At 52.1% G+C, this 16,651-nt stretch overlaps 3 protein-coding genes across 4 annotated transcripts; 2 read left to right on the top strand and 1 right to left on the bottom strand.

The window, feature by feature from the left end:
- Positions 1-116: 116 nt before the first annotated feature.
- On the bottom strand, positions 117-5,506 carry iqub (IQ motif and ubiquitin domain containing). Of its 2 annotated transcripts, XM_062563183.1 has the most exons (14): positions 5,146-5,506; positions 4,889-4,957; positions 4,746-4,820; positions 4,511-4,645; positions 3,843-4,010; positions 3,526-3,701; positions 3,302-3,460; positions 3,001-3,211; positions 2,713-2,888; positions 2,295-2,465; positions 1,944-2,120; positions 1,613-1,861; positions 1,344-1,529; positions 117-990 (listed from the first exon to the last, which is right to left on the bottom strand). In XM_062563183.1, exons 1-14 carry the CDS (start codon positions 5,297-5,299, stop codon positions 802-804), a joined length of 2,295 nt encoding a protein of 764 aa, XP_062419167.1. In that variant the 5' UTR covers positions 5,300-5,506; the 3' UTR covers positions 117-801. The 2 variants fall into 2 exon arrangements, with proteins under 2 accessions (XP_062419167.1, XP_062419166.1); XM_062563182.1 differs by having other exon boundaries at positions 3,001-3,460.
- A 1,138-nt stretch (positions 5,507-6,644) lies between these two features.
- On the top strand, positions 6,645-11,101 carry LOC119195466 (ankyrin repeat and SOCS box protein 15-like). The gene is made up of 10 exons (XM_037450404.2): positions 6,645-6,802; positions 8,024-8,131; positions 8,237-8,289; positions 8,452-8,583; positions 8,781-8,945; positions 9,045-9,290; positions 9,379-9,550; positions 9,773-10,301; positions 10,623-10,776; positions 10,863-11,101. The coding sequence occupies exons 1-10, from the start codon at positions 6,645-6,647 to the stop codon at positions 11,036-11,038; spliced, it is 1,893 nt and encodes a 630-aa protein (XP_037306301.2). The 3' UTR covers positions 11,039-11,101.
- Positions 11,102-11,305: 204 nt separating this feature from the next.
- Positions 11,306-16,634, top strand: LOC119195468 (ankyrin repeat and SOCS box protein 15-like). Its single transcript, XM_062563162.1, has 10 exons — positions 11,306-11,360; positions 11,549-11,665; positions 11,743-11,780; positions 12,032-12,163; positions 12,549-12,707; positions 12,872-13,117; positions 13,193-13,364; positions 13,644-14,160; positions 14,504-14,657; positions 14,985-16,634. The coding sequence occupies exons 2-10, from the start codon at positions 11,550-11,552 to the stop codon at positions 15,125-15,127; spliced, it is 1,677 nt and encodes a 558-aa protein (XP_062419146.1). The 5' UTR covers positions 11,306-11,360; position 11,549; the 3' UTR covers positions 15,128-16,634.
- Positions 16,635-16,651: the final 17 nt, after the last annotated feature.

The raw sequence follows: 16,651 nt of genomic DNA, 5'->3' as shown, positions 1-16,651 counted from the left end.
GCTGCTCCTCCGTACTCGTTCTCGTCGTTGTCGTCCTGTCCCAGGTCATACACGGGTGGTCCTCTTCCAAAGTAGTTCGATACACAGCGGGGGGTCGTCAGCCAGGTCAGGTCAGCCAGGTCAGGTCAGGTCAGGTCAATCCATGCAATCCTTTCCTGCGTTGACTTCACTCTTTTCTCACTCCCCATTTCTTCCCTGTTCAGTTCCTTGTTCCCCTTCTTATGCTTCCCCTCTCTAATTGCTCAATTTCTTACTCTCTTGCCTCGTTAGGCCGGAACTCCTTGACATGGTTCGTTGGTGGAGACATCTGGTCAAAATATACCTCCCCTCCAACACCCACCCCCTCACTTGTAATAATAATAATAATAATTAATTGGTTTTATTTTGTGCTTTTCAGAGACTCAAAGTTGCTTTACAGGACAGGGACAGGACAGAACACTTCTCCCTGTAGTCTACCACAATATTTTGAAAATCTTTTTAATTATCAGATTTTTTAAGCTAAACATATTTCTTCTTATTTTCAAACATTTTTAACTTAAATTATATTGACTTTTTGAAGTATAATACTTCCTAATCATTTTTTTCATGTCATTTTTTCCCATTTTTTCCATGAAATTAACAACCAAATTGTATTCATATTCCTCTATTCTTCCATCTTTGTGTCATCTGTATAATTTTATCTGCAGGCCTCTCAGTGTCTCCACATCCTACTTTCAAAATAAAAGCATCAGAACAAAAATTAATATGACAAGGCAAAGCAGCATGAGCTTTATTTTGGATAACGACACAATAAGACGTTCCTTAAGGAGCCGAGCTGTGGCTGGTGCGCCGGCCTGTCACCACGGTGACGGTCTTGGAGACGAGCTGGTCACCCTGGGGGGGGGGCGGCCGAGGGTCCAGGTGCTCGGCCATGACGGGGATCTGGCTGAAGTGGCGCCGAGCCAGCACGTGTTTGTGTTGGATCCTGCGGATGAACGTGGCCTCGTACGCCTGAACACACAGAGAGGAGGCGGAGTCTGAACTCGACTGAAGGTGTGTGAGCACAAAGGTCATAATAAAAAAAGAATTATAACAAATTAGCATTAGGACATTTTATTCTGTTCTGCAAATAACAAAAAAACTCTTCTGAAATGAGGCAACTTGAATCCGTTCAGAATGGGAGGAGTAATTAGTTAAAGAGGGACGATTGAGACGGTTGAGCTTGAGTTGTAGCAGCCTGACGTTTGCGTGATATTGCTTTGCAGTACTTCCTCACACCGGCTCCAGGTGTTACTTTCAGGACGGTGGCCCAGGAAACACGTCCACAATGACCTCCTGCACACGTCGGCAGTACAGAGACACACCTTGTGGACGTCTTCCACCTCCAGGTGAGCTGCAGCCTCTTCTTTGGACAGCAGGATGCAGTTCCAGGGGCTCCAGTCCGTCCGGCGCTCCCAGCGGACCAACACCAGGTCGTAGAGGTCGCTGCTGGCTTGGAGGGCCGAGCGGGACGCCCAGACGGCCTCGACCAGGTACCGCAGGTCCTCCACCTGCGAGGACACACACACACGTGGAGGTCAGGGCAACGCAGGGACCAGAATGGACGGAAGCCCGCGGGCTGAGAGCGGGTCACCTGCAGCAGGAAGGGGATCTTGGCCTCCTCGTTGAGCCGCTGCTCGTCGGCTCTCAGCCTCCTCAGTATGTTCTCGTAGCGGGAGAAGTCCTCCCGGCACCTCGCCACGTTGTCCAGGTCGGTGCAGTCGCGGCACCGGCCGCTCGGACCGGTGCCGGCGGTCGGGCTGAAGTCGGAGGAGAGCAGGTAGCGGCGGCAGGCGACGCAGAGGAACATGTCGCTCTTCAGCTGAGAGGCGTTCTGAGGGACCTGGAGGCGGGTTTGAAGATCACAGGGAGGTATTTATCACGCATTTTATTGTGAAAGAGGTGCACGTTTCCCACAGGCTCACCTTCAGCAGCTTGGCCACCTCAGGGTTGAACGCCGGCGTTTTGATGTACTGGAGGAAGAGAGTGGAGATCCTCTTCCTCAGCCCCTCCAGGCTGGCTGCCTTCACCCCCCGAGTCATCAGGTCCACCTCCCTGTCAATCAAACCCACCACGTCCCGGGTCAGCTGACACTCGTGCTCCTGTGCAGTGAGGATGAAAACAAGAGTCCTTATGTCACTTTAGAGACTGGAGCTTATCTCAGGTGCAAAAGTAACAGAAAAAAACCAAACGAACTATGAGATAAGTTCAGTGGAGTTAGGCTTAACTAAATTACAATGAAGCATGTGTGTGTGTGTGTGTGTGTGTGTGTGCACCTTCACGGTGTGTTTGAGGGTCAGGAGGACGTGGAGTCTCTGTTCCTGGCTGACAGACGAGCAGCTGATGTCTTTGTACAGGTCTCTCAGCTCTCTCGCTCTGATGGTGTGTTCACTGTCCATCTCCACCATCCGGCCGTCTGCCGCTCGCCACCAACGAGGGGCCGCCGACTGCACGCACGCACGCACACACACACACGCACGCACACAAAGTGTTAGTACTACTGCTGCTACTACGGCCTCCCCTGCTACTTCTACTGGTGTTACTACAACTGATAGCACTAATACTGCTGCTACTTCTACTACGCTAGTGTTACTACAAACTGTACTCCCACGAGGTAGTGGAACGCTACCACTACTGCTGATAGGATCAAACAACCCTTTATTAGTCTCCATAATGGGAGCAGCGACCTCTGACCTTGTCCAGCAGGCGGCTGACCGCTCGCTCTCGGCCGTCGTCCCGGGCGGCGCCGCGATGCCGTTCGATGCCGGAGATCAGCTGGGTCTGCTGATCCATCAGCGAGCACAAGGAGGCCTTCATGTCTGCTCCCTGCAGGCACCGAGTGACCCGCTGCTCCTCCTCACACCTCCAGGCTGAGGAGACACGGGGTCAGAGCCCGCTGATACACACACACACACACACACACACACACAGACCCGCACACACACACACACACACACACACACACACACACACACAGCCTACTCTCTAGCGCGTGGTACAGCAGGTGGAAGTCCTTCCTCCTCTGTGGGTTGGTCCGGCGGAGACGGCGGTCCTTGAGCTGCTCCTCCTTCTCCCACCTCCTCCTCCTCTCCTGCAGCTGCAGCCAGGCGAGCCGCTGGTCCCGGTCCCTCCGCAGCCGCTCCACTTCCTGCCGGGCCAGCCAGCGGCGAGCGAACGCCTGCAGACGGATCACCTGGCCAGGTGACAAACACACACACACACACACGTATACATACATAGGGAACGAAACGGCGTGGCGCATCGTGGTCAGACGTAAACCCACCGCTCTCAGCCGGGCGCCGTGGCGTTCCTCCGCCGTGACGTAGGCGCCGTGCGCAGTCACCGGCCTGTCGCTTGTGCAGGAGACGTAGCAGCCGACGGCGGCCATCTGCGTGGCGACGTCGACCGGACACTGCTGCGCACGAGACCTCACGTGCACCGTCTGACGGAGGCATCAGCTCAGGTCAACAGGTGAGCGATATGCGTAATGAAGGAGGTGCACGTTACCTGGCTGTCGCGGCTGAAGACCACCAGCTCTCTGTCGGGTCTCCTCTTGGGCGGAGTCTGGGCGGCGGCGTGGTGGTACTCCACCTCCGTCAGACGGTGCCTGTAGCCGCCCAGGAAGGCCTTGTGCTGGGGGGGGCGCTCGATCTCCACCACCACCTCCCGGGACACGCCCTCGTCTAGAGGTCAGGGGGGGGGGGGGGGGTCACTGCTCATTGGACAGGGTTTCTTTATTCGGATTTATTTTATTCGTTATGTCGCATCTCCTATTTGTGAAAACATGTCGGAGCAACGATGAAACAATGAAAGCGCGTTCTGACCCGTTTGGACTCGCACGGTGATGACGTCCGGCACGTTGTCCCGCTCCGGGGGGCGCAGCGGGCGGAGCGGGTGGGCGGTTGGGTCGGTGGAGCTCATCTCCATCCGGGTGGAGCCCTGAGGCTGCACGCCGAGCTCCATCAGGCTCTGCTGCTCCTCCACCACGCGGCCTGAGGAGCAACATCACTGCACTGAAGTACACTTTAAAAGCACTTGTACTTAGTTGATTACTTCCCTTCTGTACTTACTTATTTTACTTAGTATTTTTGTATACTAGGTTAAAAAAGGGGAATATTTCATCCACCACCCAAGCATGAGAAAAAAAAAAAAATTTGCTTTTCAAGCAGAAGATAATTCATTTTTTCATTGCTTTGTTTCTTCAGGCTACAAATCACCAGGGAAAATATCTACATGAAAGGTTTTGTTTTTGCTTTTGCTACTCATCAAAATCTATTGTTTGTTGTTCATTTATTTTAGATTCAGAATTAAACTGAAGATTGTTTTCTGTTGCCAAATGACTGCTGCCACTCTGAGAGGAGCAATGAAGATAAACACAAGCATCTTCTTGTTTCATCAGCACCACATGTGGATCATCCTACAGGTGTACACCTGTGTACACCTGTAGGATGATCGGGCGGGGCTTGTTTCCATGGACCGGCCCGGGACACACCGTCCAAAGAGATCTGCAGAACCTCGGCAGGAACTCGGAGCTCGGCGGCGAGGTGGAGCTTCAGCTGCTGGACGCGGAGGCCGATGGCGAAGGCCACCGTCATCACGTGACCCCCCGGCACCAGCACCACCTTCACTGCAGCCGACACAATCCCACGGCAGGTGAATGATGTGACCCAGCATCCCTTGGTTATGGGTTCCTTTATCTTATTTGTCATTACTTCCATGAGACTTACCTGTAGCCGTGGAGCTTCCCACACCTTCTCCCCCGCGAGGCTCTGCTTCAGCTTCAGCTTCTTCCGCCGGAACGTCTGCACAGTCCAGAAGGTCAAGGACCGTGCGTACAACACGGCGTACAGCTACGTCTAGGAAATGTCACCTGTAGCCGTGGAGCTCCGCACACCTTCTCCTCCGGGAGGCTCCCTCACCTGGTGATCAGCTCCTGCACCTGAAGAGCAAGAGGTCTGTCATGAGAAAGGTCTTCTGAGGGCAATTTGTTCTCTGTAAATTATATCTTCTGCCTGTTTTTTAAGTTTAGAAAATTTCAAAGAAACAAACTTGAAAGACATTTTAATATTAAAAAGTGTTTTTTGTGAGTACTAAAAATAAACTCACCTGTGGTCTAAGCGGACTCACCTGTGGTCGACCTGCCGGGCTGCTCCTCGTGTCCGTCCCCCCTCGGTTCTCCGTCGTCCCCCCCCGGTTCTGGGTCGTCCCCCCCCGGCTGCTCAGCTGCGTCTGGTTGAATGTTTTCTTCCACCTGCTCCTCTTTTCCTGTTTGCTCCGACATCGTGAGCGGCTAACGCTAGCTAGTTAGCTCGTTAGCTCGTTAGCTCTAACGCTAGCTAGTTAGCTCGTTAGCTCTAACGCTAGCTAGTTTTTTTTATTAGCTTATTTATTAGCTAGTTAGCCCCCCAGCAGCGACGAGGAGCTTCTTTAAAACGTTTGCTGTTAGCAACGCGCGGCTGATCCCGTCTCTTCTAACGTTTGCTCGGTTACCAGGCAACGCCAGAGTTTACGCGTTGCTATGGAGACGGAAAACGCCACTTATTTCATGACTTGATGTTTTATTCATTTCCCTTCATTTTCCTTCTTTTTAGTAAAAAGGAAGGAGGGATATTTATAGTGATTAGTTAGGTTCAACTTTATTTAACAAATAAAAGCATATATTTAAGTTAAATAATGTAAAAAAAACTGAAACAATGAGAAAGTGTCAACAAGATGTAAGACAAAACACACACATTTAAATTTACATCAAAAAGTCAACATGTCAGCTTTTCTCCTCGAAGTAAAACCAAGACTTCTTTCTAAAAGTAAAACTTCTCTACAGCACAGAAGGGGAAGCATTTGTTGCTTGGCCCGCCAAAGTAAAAGCCCCGAAACTTTGACAAAACCAGTCTGTTTTTGATTCACTCGACACCAAAGAATGTTGAAACTTTTCCTCCAAGTGAACCGGAAGAAAGACCATCACTAGTAGCACCAAACTCAAGTCTGGTCCTGAAGTCTGTTGTGTCACTGTTTTGATCAGAATCAGGGTCATCTTATAGCCCCCCCCCCCCCCCCCCCCCCGCCCCCCAGCAGAATGACCGTATGGGGTCTCTAGCCTATATGTTGAGCTGCTATTTGAGCCCTAGAGCCCGAGGAGGCGACGTGCTGGCCCCCGCAAAGCTCCACTAATCTGCAGCTGCACATCAGCCGCCCCCCGAGATCACAGGGTCTGGGAGGGAGGGGGGATGGTGGGGGGGTCAGGGTGTCACACTGTTTCACACATGAGACCAGACCAGCTAATAGATTCAGGATCACAGGGAATGTGAACAGAACACGAGGAGACCCAGGAGACAAGATCCAACATGATGTCATTCTGTGTTTCATCTCAGCTGGTTCATGGCCATTAATGTGATTTCTGCCTGAAACAACATTTATGCTTCAGATCATCAACGAGGAGCGTCCAGACTACATGATGATAACTGCAACGACAAGTCAGCTACATGCAGAACAACTGTCTTCAACTATTCTTCAATGTAGCAATTTAACTTCAGTTTTACCTCGGTAATATATATACATGTGAAGCATTCATGATAAAACACACCAGTAAACAAACACAATGATTTAGTGGGGGGGGGGGGGTGTCTAGAATGTCGGACTCCCTGCAAAGACCCGGCTTAGCTCGACACAATAGCACACGTAGCCGGCTATATTTAAGAGCGGCCAGGTGCCGACCCGCTCACGCCCCTCGGTGCCATCGCCCCCCGGTTCTTCACCTCGGGACAGAACCGAGCTGCACGTCTCACAGGTGAGTCTCCGGAGTCCATCTGCAGGTATTTGACTCAAACCGTTGTTTTCTTTGTGTGACATTCTTAATGTTTGTAAAAGGGTGGGACACAATAACACATTAACACAATAACACATTAACACAATAACTAAGCTGCACCGGCAATTATTTGGAAGTGTATTAAATCAACACTGTGTCGGTTTTCTCTATTGTTGGTTTTCTGTTGTTTTGTCTCCCCCCTTGTACCTACTGGCACTACAAAAAAAATACAAAAGATGTTAAAAGACGGTCATGAGTTGAGCTTCAGCAGAGATTTTGGACTTCAAAGTGGAAACCAACAAGAACTCTGCTGAAGAGCATTAAGAGCAATACGACTTTATTCAAAGTGTCCCACAAATCTAATGAATGTGACAACGTTTGAACTGGAACTGTTTCGAAAACACGTTTTATGAACCGGACCGTCAGAGAGACGATGGTCTATTTATGGTTCTTCTTAACGCTCCTCACCGGAGACATTCCTGGGAAACCAGACCACGTCATGCAGGTTCACCAGAACCTCCTTTAGCTCAGACTCCAGCAGAGACCAGTCCACTGTGGACAGACCCAGATCCTCCAGCAGAGACCAGTCCACCGGACCTGCAGTCTGAGTCCCTCTGGGGGACAGGGAGGGGGAGAGCTCAGCAGCATCTCCTCATTCTCCTCCTCCTCCTCCTCCTCCTCCAGGAGAAGAACTTCTCTCTGGCAGCCAACACCACGCTGCTGGACACCCAGGACGTATTCCTGGACCCGCCGAAGAACCAGAACCAGGACAGAGAGAATCAGAACGTCAGACCTTGTTGCAGTATAATGACACCACCACTTTAGTCCACAGGGGGCGCTACAATCAACACAACACAAGTTCTTTAACGGTGATTTGTGATTAATGGCTGAGGTTCTTTGATGTCAACCACAAAGTGTTGCTCCTCATAGTTGAGAGCATCCTGCGGTTTGGAGTCTCGGCCCGGTTTGGTGACCTCAGTGTCCAGCTGAAGGCTCAGATCACCGGCTAACACAGAGCCATCGTGGGGGTCCGAAAGCATCCCACTCCACAGGCTGTCTTTGATGAAACCATCATCAGACAGGCCCAGAAGATTATCTCAGCAAATTTCCTTCAGCAGAATAAAATCTATCTAATGTGCTCATGCTTATAATTGATAAATGTGTGAATATTATAAATCCTTGTTTATTGTGTCCTCCCTGCAGAGGGATGGACACTGATGAAGAATACGCTGAAGAGGAGCTCAGTGACTACATCATCCAGCTCAGTATTCAAGAGTCCTGCCAAGATGCTTTTCTGAAATCTGCAGCAAGGTTTGGAAGCCACGCCCCCCCCAAGTAATAACACAAAATATGATGAAAAGACACGTGTCGATGTGATCAAACCCGGCTGACTGCTTCCTCCGCTCCGGCTGTTAGTTTAGAAGCAGCGACGGATGAAAGTCTGAAGGTCCTGGCAGCGATCGGTCAAGGTGAGCTGGACAGGAAGTGCCTTCACCGTTACACGCCGACGCCTGTTGGCTGCTGAGAACCATCCCATAAATACGCAGGCACTTTGTACAGAATATTGCTTCAGCTTCTAGCGAGTCCTGGATTTCCTTTGTGGGTTGTTATCTCGTTGCCACGGCAACCAGGTGAGGTCCCGACGCTGCGGGGGATGCTGAGGCACACCTTCGCCTTCAGGGAGCGGGACATTCACGGCTGGCTCCCCCTCCATCGAGCCGCCTCGCAGCCGGTCCTGGAGGTTCTGCAGACCGTCCTGACATGTGAGGACAATTCTTCAGTTTGAGGACAAATACTCATATTTATAAACACTATTTCAGTTGATTAATCAATTAACAGGTTTCAAAAAGAACCAGGAGCACTTCACTTGATGTGATCAATGTACGTTATGCTTCAGCTCCAGTTTGGTGGCATCACGAGGCCTGGGGGGGGGTGTTGATGTGTTTGTGCTCGTTGTCAGTGGGCGCTCGGGGGCTCGACCTAGAGGAGAGGACGGCGGTGGGGGGGGAGACGCCGCTGACGCTGGCGGTGAAAGCCGGGCTGGTGGACAACGTAAGGAGCCTGCTGGAGCACGGCGCCTCGCCTCTCAACGCCAACGGCAGCAACGAGTCGCCGCTGCTGCTAGGTAACCCTAAAATTATGTAATATAATAATAATAATATAATATTTGCTTATTTAATTATATGAATGATAAGCCATGAGACACCTCTCTGCCCCCCTGCAGCGGTGAAGGCCGGCTCGTGCGAGATGGCGTCCGCGCTGCTGGCGCACAGCGCCTGGGTGGATCAGGTCTGCCGCAGGAGGAGGACGGCGATGCACGAGGCGGCCGCGGCCGGAGACGTGGACGTCCTGATGCTGCTGCTGAGGAACGGCGGCCGCGTCACCCAGAGGGACGAATCGGGGAGGACGCCGCTGGCCTTGGCCGCGGAGCACGGGCACTTCCACGTGGCTGAGATTCTGCTGAACTGTGGTCAGTCTGATGGTTGAAAACGCGGTCCAGGGACCGGGCAGGAATGATGTAACCTGGACACCTGGTGTCCTATGCCCCCCCCCTCCAGGTAGCTCAGTGAATTCTCAGGCCTGTAGCGGGGAGAGCGTCCTGCTGGACGCGGCCGGGTCCGGAAGCACCGCTTGCATCCAGCTGCTGCTGGACAACGGAGCCGACCCCAACCTGCCGAGTGGCACCGGTCACCTGCCCGTCCACAAGGCGGCACACGCCGGACACCACGAGTGAGCAGACCGCTCGTGGAGAAAGTTCTGCTCTGTCCGCAGGTTCTTTAGAGAGAAACATCTGCTTCCTACGACCATCTCCAGAGAACATCTGGAACCATTGATGAGGGTTCAGGACATTTGACCCTGGTCGAACCGGGGCGATTCCGCGCTGCGATTGGCCGGTCTGCCTTTGGGGGGTGCAGGACCTGACTCCTCTTGTTTTTTTTCCTTCTCCCGCAGTGCCCTGAAGATGCTGCTCCCTCTGACCACCAAGAAGGCCATCAAAGAGGCGGGCCAGAGCCCGGTGCACTCGGCGGCGGAGGGAGGCCAGCGCCGCTGCCTGAAGCTCCTTTTGGCCCGCGGCTTCAACGTCAACTACCGCATGGACGCCAGGAACTCTGGAAGCTACCGGGACATGCGGAGGAGCGCCTTGTACTTCGCCGTCTCCAACGGGGACGTGGACTGCACCCGGATGCTGCTGGCGGCCGGGGCGCGGACGGACCTGGACCCGCTGTGCTGCCTCCTGGTGGCGGTCCGCTCGGGGCGCCACGAGATCGTCCGGCTGCTGCTGGCGGCCAAGGCCGACGTGAACCGGCGCTTCGCGGTGGTGAGCGACACGGCGTTCCCCACGGCGCTGCAGTACTGCCTGAAGGACGAGGTGATGATGAGGCTGCTGCTCAACGCCGGCTACGAGGTGGAGAGCTGCTTCCACTGTCACCACGACGACGACGCCCCGCGCGCTCCCGATGAGGCGGGGGGGGAGATACCTGTGAGCGGCTCACCTTGGTGCTTCTCATATGTTTCTCATTGACCGCAGGGATTAGGATGGTAATGTTTAACATTCGAACCTTTTGCACTGCATGCACCAGGCTGAAGATGCTTCTCATTTGACAGGAAGGTTTCAGCAGCAAAAGAACATCTGACTATTGAAGGTCCATCAATCTGATGGTGCTAATTAGCTGGTAGAGTAATTTAAAATGTCCCACATTCATCATCGAGGCGGAAGGACAACAAGTGAAGGAGTCAGTAGGAAAGTGTTCGTCCTCATGGAGGCGACAGTGATGGCGCTAAATGTCCGTCCTCTCTCCAGTTCTGCGAGTTCGTGAGCCTCTGCTGCGTGGTGCACCTCTCGGGGGCCGTGGTCCGGACTCTGCTGGACTACGTGGGCCACGTCCGCATCTGCTCCAAACTCAGGCTCCTCCTGGAGGGGCAGAGGGAGTGGCCCGAAATACGCGAGGTCCTCAGTGAGTCTAACAGTTTCTTTGTATTTGATGCCAACGGTCGGTTCTTGCTGGTCTCCATTTGTTATTATTCATGTTTTGCTCTCCAGACAGCCCTCGCCCCCTCGGGCACCTCTGCAGACTGGAGATCAGGAGGCGTCTGACCCTGAAGAGACTCAACAACCCCGAAATCATGAGCTCGCTGGTGTTTCCCCCCCGACTGAGGAGCTTCCTGTTGTACCAGGAGCTCGACCTCAGCAGCCCCGAGCGCATCGTACCAACTTAACCTCGTCTTTCAATCTGAGTCCTTACAAGAACAAAGCTGTACGATGAAAATTAATATAAGGAGTGTTTTATTTGTTGGGGGGGGGGGGGGTTATGAAATGTAGTGTTTGATTAGAAGAGAAAAACAGCATTAAAGGGTAACTTTGAAAAAGCACTGCCTCTCTGTGTGTGTTATTGCGTCATGTGACTTGATGGAGTCACGTTACGCTCTGGAACAGGTGACGCCTATAAATAACCTTTCACAGTGTGTGTGTGTGTGTGTGTGTGTGACGGAGCAGTTCAGCCATGGAACCCTTTGCTGCTGCTTCGTCCCATTAAACCAGGTGAGGATCCGTCTTCATGTGTCTTCATGTTCCAGGTGCATTCAGGGACCAGTGTGTCCTGTTGTGTAGCTGCTGGGGCGCCTCCCTCCCCCATGTTGTTCAACTTCTTTTAGCGCAGTAATATTGTTGAGTTTTGGAGCTGAAGTCGTGTGGAGTTGTGACTTTGTGGGTCTGTGTGATGTCTGAAGGATGGATACAGCGGAGGACCTGGAGGAGGACCTGGAGGAGGACCAGCTTCTACACTTGGCCGCTCAGATGAGCATCGAGGAGTCGTGTCAGATGGAGCGTGAAACCGGACCCGGGAGGTACGGCCTCAGGGAGCAAGTCCTCCCACATCGCTGCGTGTTTATAGCTGTGTATTCATCTCCCCTCTAATGTTCAGGAGTGAAGCTCTGAAGCTCACAGAGGCCATCAAAGAAGGTAAAAAGGCCCAATGGTTCCAAAATACACCTCCTCATGACAGAACAATTACTCCCATGTGTGTTTACAAATGTACCTTTTAAAATGACATCACATCACAGGTATTTCAGTCTTTAGTGAAGCCTCTTTGTCGTCGGTTTGTGGTGGTTTTGTTTCTCTTAGAAGCCTCGTTTTGGGTCGGCCTGTCGTTACTTTGTGTCTCTTTGTGTATTTTTGGAGCTTCCCTCACTGAGCTGAAGCTGTCGCTGCAGGTGACGCGCTCGCCCTGCAGAAGCTGTGTGATTTCCCAGCAGCCTTCACTCAGGCGGATGAGCGCGGCTGGTTCCCCCTGCACAAGGCGGTGGTGCAACCTGTGGTCCGGGTCCTGCAGGCGGTGCTGCACGGTGGGTAAAAGGTCCACGTTTTGAAGAGAAAGAGCCGCTGAAGGTGTTTAGAAACAAATAAGAGACCTGAGAGTGAAGGACGCAACAAAGTGAATTCAACATTTTATATAAAATATTAAGTGTCTTAGTACATTATCTATATACATTTGATACAGATATTTGTAAATATTTATTCATGTTTAAGACTTGTTTTGTAAAAAGTGTATAGTAATTGGTTATTAAACCTTCTCTACACACGATGTCCAAAGGCCTTTAAAGATGAAACTTTTTGGTAATCATCAACAAATAATTCGTGTTCAAAATGTCGGGATCATTTATTACTGATGGATCATCTTATCCTGTGACGAGTTGCTTCTCGGGTGAACTTTAGATGTTTGTGCTGCAGCGTCGTTCCGTCTGACTCTGGAGGAAAGGACCTCGGAGGGAGAGAGCTTCCTCACTCTGGCAGTGACAGCTGGTTTTGTGGAAAACGTGAAGATGCTGCTGGACCACGGAGCTTCTCCTCACACGACCAACAGCAACAACGAATCTCCTCTGCTTCTAGGTCAGACTTCCACACCACCAACAGGGAGGGGTCGCCCCCTGCTGGGCCGTAGAGAGAATGCGGGTCTTCAGACACTGGTACCGGAGGTGGTCTCCCGGCCAGAACACGATGTCCTTTGGCGTTCGTCCTGTCCCTCCTCACCCTGGGTTCCCCCGTCTTTGCAGCGGTCCGATCTGGGTCCCGCCGGATGGTTTCCTGTCTGATAGCCGGTGGAGCTCGGGTGGAGCAGGTGTGTCTGAAGAAGTGGACGGCCATGCACGAGGCCTGCAGGGCCGGCTGCGTCGGCGTCGCGGAGCTGCTGCTGCAGAACGGAGGTCAGGTCTTGGAGGCAGACCAGTACGGAGTGACCCTCCTGGGCATCGCTGCGGAGTACAGCCACTGCGAGGTCCTGGAGCTCCTCATCAAACACGGTGAGCACATCAAACCCACTGAGTCCATTCCAGCGTTTTTGGGGGTTTTCTTTGTTTTACATTGTTTTTTCAAAGGTGCCGATGTAAACGGCCGGGCCCCAAACGGCGACAGCGTCTTGTACGACGCCGCCGGCTCGGGGAACCTGGACTGCATCGACATCCTGCTGCAGCACGGAGCCAACCCCAACGTCCCCAACCTGAGCTCCCAGCTGCCCATCCACCACGCCGCCTACGAGGGACACCTCCCGTGAGTCTGCAAACCCCCGAAGCCTCACGTGATGGAACCAGAAGCAGATCCCAGATTCAGGCCGTTTGAAACGAGTCGCTGAGTGCAGAGCAGTCGGCGTCCATTTGGTGCCTGAGATGCGTGAATGAGTCAATTAACACAGGGCCTCATGTGTTAATCTGCTATGACCTTTAACCCTCGCACACAGCCGCCTACTTTTACATTTGTGGAGGCTGCCCAATGAGGCTAACGTTCGTATTGTACTTAGCCAACAATGACCCCCGATTTCCCCCCCACCAGCGCTTTGAGGACCCTGATCCCGATCACCACCCGGCGAGCCCTGCGTCTGTCGGGCCACAGCCCGGTGCACTCCGCCGCCGCCGGGGGCCACGCCCCCTGCCTGGAGCTGCTGCTGCGGGAAGGCTTCGACGTCAACGCCCGGCTGGCCCCCCGCGCGTCCGACGGCTACGGCGACGCCAGGAGGAGCCCGCTGTACTTCGCCGTCTCCAACAGGGACGCGGCCTGCACCGAGATCCTTCTGAGGTCGGGGGCCCAACCCGACCTGGACCCGCTGTGCTGCCTCCTGGTGGCGGTCCGGTCGGGGTGCCGCGAGGTCGCGGCGCTGCTGCTGGAGGCCGGGGCGGACGCCAACTGTGGCTGGAGCGACGCGGCGCTGCAGTACTGCCTGAAGGACGAGGCGATGATGAGGCTGCTGCTCGACGCCGGCTACGATGCCGGGGAGTGTTTCCGCTGTAACCATGGCGACGACCGGGACGCCCCGAGCCGGTCCTCGCCGGAGACCAAGGGGAGAGTCGCTGTGAGCTCTCGTCCAGAATATTGTGATTCAAAATGAAATCTCACCAGACACAACTTAACCTACATTCCCATTAGTCTGTGATCAATAATAAAACCTTCAATAACAACCAATTCTCAGCCAACTAAAAGTGATTGAGTTGTATTTATTTGATCATTTATTTAAATCTTGAAAGGTAAACTTTGTGATACATCTTCTAACACATCAAACCCACTGCGTTCAATCCAGCGTTTTGGGGTTTTTCTTTGTTTTACACAAATATCACAAACATCTTCTAAATAGGCGTTTTAGTTAATATCTCATTTCTGAATAGTAATCTGGATCAATGTCCTTCCCTGTCGTCCAGGTGTGTGACCTGCTGTGCGTCCCCCGCCTGGAGGGACGGGCGGGACGGGTGGTGTCCATCCTCCTCGACTACGTCGGAGCGGTTTCCCTCTGCAGCAAACTGAGCAAGCTGGTGGAGACACAGGAGGAGTGGCCTCGCATCCACCGGACCACGCGTGAGTCCGAGGGGGGGGGGGGGGGGGGGGGGTTTGAAGAGAGGCTAAGTCCCGCCCCTTCCCAATTCAGACTGACGTTTGTCAATATTGACTTTAGGTTTCCCGGCAACTATTTAAGAATTCGAAGCAATAATAGCACATTTTAAACTGTTAATTGGCATAAATGACATAGATATTTTTTCCAAAATGAGGTCCCATGGTGGACACGGTAAGGGGAGGGGCTTAATTCCTTGACAAAGATCTGCTCCCAAACAGCAGGAGACTTCCCTTCCATCCAGTGGACATCCAGGTAATGCTCTCCAACCGGCGTCTCCCTGTGGTCTCCAGGTAACCCCCGCTCTCTGTCTCACCTGAGCAGAGTGGAGGTCAGGAAACACCTGGGCCTCAGCGCCGTGATGTCCGCCCAGCTGCCCGACCGGCTGAGGGACTTCCTGCTGTTCAGAGGGAGCGCCCCCCGCGGAGAGGACTGAGGACGTCTCATCTGTTGGTTCTTATTAAAGAGAGCGGGTTTGTCAAAGCTACTTCCGCTTTCTTAAAGGCGCAGATCTTTATTTCATCAAAACGTCACTATGATTCGTGCTGTTATTGAACTGTCACATGGTCAAATTAGAGAAAAGATCCTCTGGGTTGTGACTCGTGGAAGAAAGTCTCAGACGATATGATTCTCATATAAAAGGATAATAATAAAAAGAAGAGAAATCGTATAAAAGCCACATAGCAACCTGTCAATCACAGTAGTCCCCTGCTTCATGGTTTCACCTTCTAAGACTGATACACGTCTGTAGAAATGGTTTCCAACATCAGTGAAATTTATACTTAATTTATACTTAAATACATACACGCAGTCTAAACCAGATGAAAGCAATTCCTCCCGTAGCTCAGGAGGGACCTCAGTGTGGAGCAAAGATGGAGATGTTGGCACTAAGTTGGACCTCCTGACCTGCTTAAACAACAACAACAACAACAACGTGGCTCCACATTCTGGTCACTGAGAACCGGATAATAGACGAGAGAACGACCTCCAAACTGTGAGGCAGAGGTTTAAAACCAGCAGGACAAAGCGAAGCTAGAGGAGCTAAGGCCGAGATGGAAGCTGAGCTAACCCAGTGATTGGACCAGAGGAGGTGAAGACATTGGCCATACTTACATAATATTAACATTCCATATGTGGGGCCACTGTTATTGTTGGGTTTGTCGTCTGTTGGGTTACAGCTGAATTATGTTGTGTGACAATAAATAATCCCATAATCCCGAAATCATTAACGTGTGGAGTAGGAGCAGCGCCTCAGAGGGAGAATAATTAAATCTATTTTTAAAACAGGTTATAAATGTTTCCTTTGAGGTTCGGGACATGTGCCAAAGAATGGTAGATACAATTAATATATAAATAAAGACCCTGACCGTAACGGATCACTGCGAGTTTATTTCGGTAGAAAATGAATGAAACTATCAGCCGCCTGAGAGGAGACGAAATTACTTTATTAAAGATGTATGGATAATTTTAGACAATATTCAGCCGAAGAGGAAATGGAGTTCTGCACATTTAATGAACATGAAGAATCCAACAGGTGGGGGCCTTTATGAGTAATCATGTTCCCATTCCACTGACACTCATCACCAATAATTCGGGTCAAAGGTCAAATTCACCACAGTGGTGTCATGTCTTTTCGCTCTGGACGTGTAACACGAGTCGACTTCGAAAGCCCTACACATCCGAACTAATGGGATCTGGATCTGGTGAAAAAGGCCACCTCTATGAAGTGTGACCAATGCAGCGAGAAAACCACTGTAGTGACATCCTAACACCTGCCGTGACCAGCAGGGGGCGACTCCTCTACTCCCATAGACGTCTATGAGGAAAGGACTCTACTTCTGTGTAGTGACCAGCAGGGGGCGACTCCTCTGCTCCCATAGACCTCTATGAGGAAATGACTCTACTTCTGTGTAGTGACCAGCAGGGGGCGACTCCTCTGCTCCCATAGACGTCTATGAGG

The sequence above is a fragment of the Pungitius pungitius genome, chromosome 6, assembly GCF_949316345.1.
Source record: "Pungitius pungitius chromosome 6, fPunPun2.1, whole genome shotgun sequence".
In the NCBI taxonomy this organism is placed as follows: Eukaryota; Metazoa; Chordata; class Actinopteri; order Perciformes; family Gasterosteidae; genus Pungitius; species Pungitius pungitius.
Note: the sequence above shows the minus strand (reverse complement) of the source record. Positions and strands in the feature narration are given on the sequence as shown.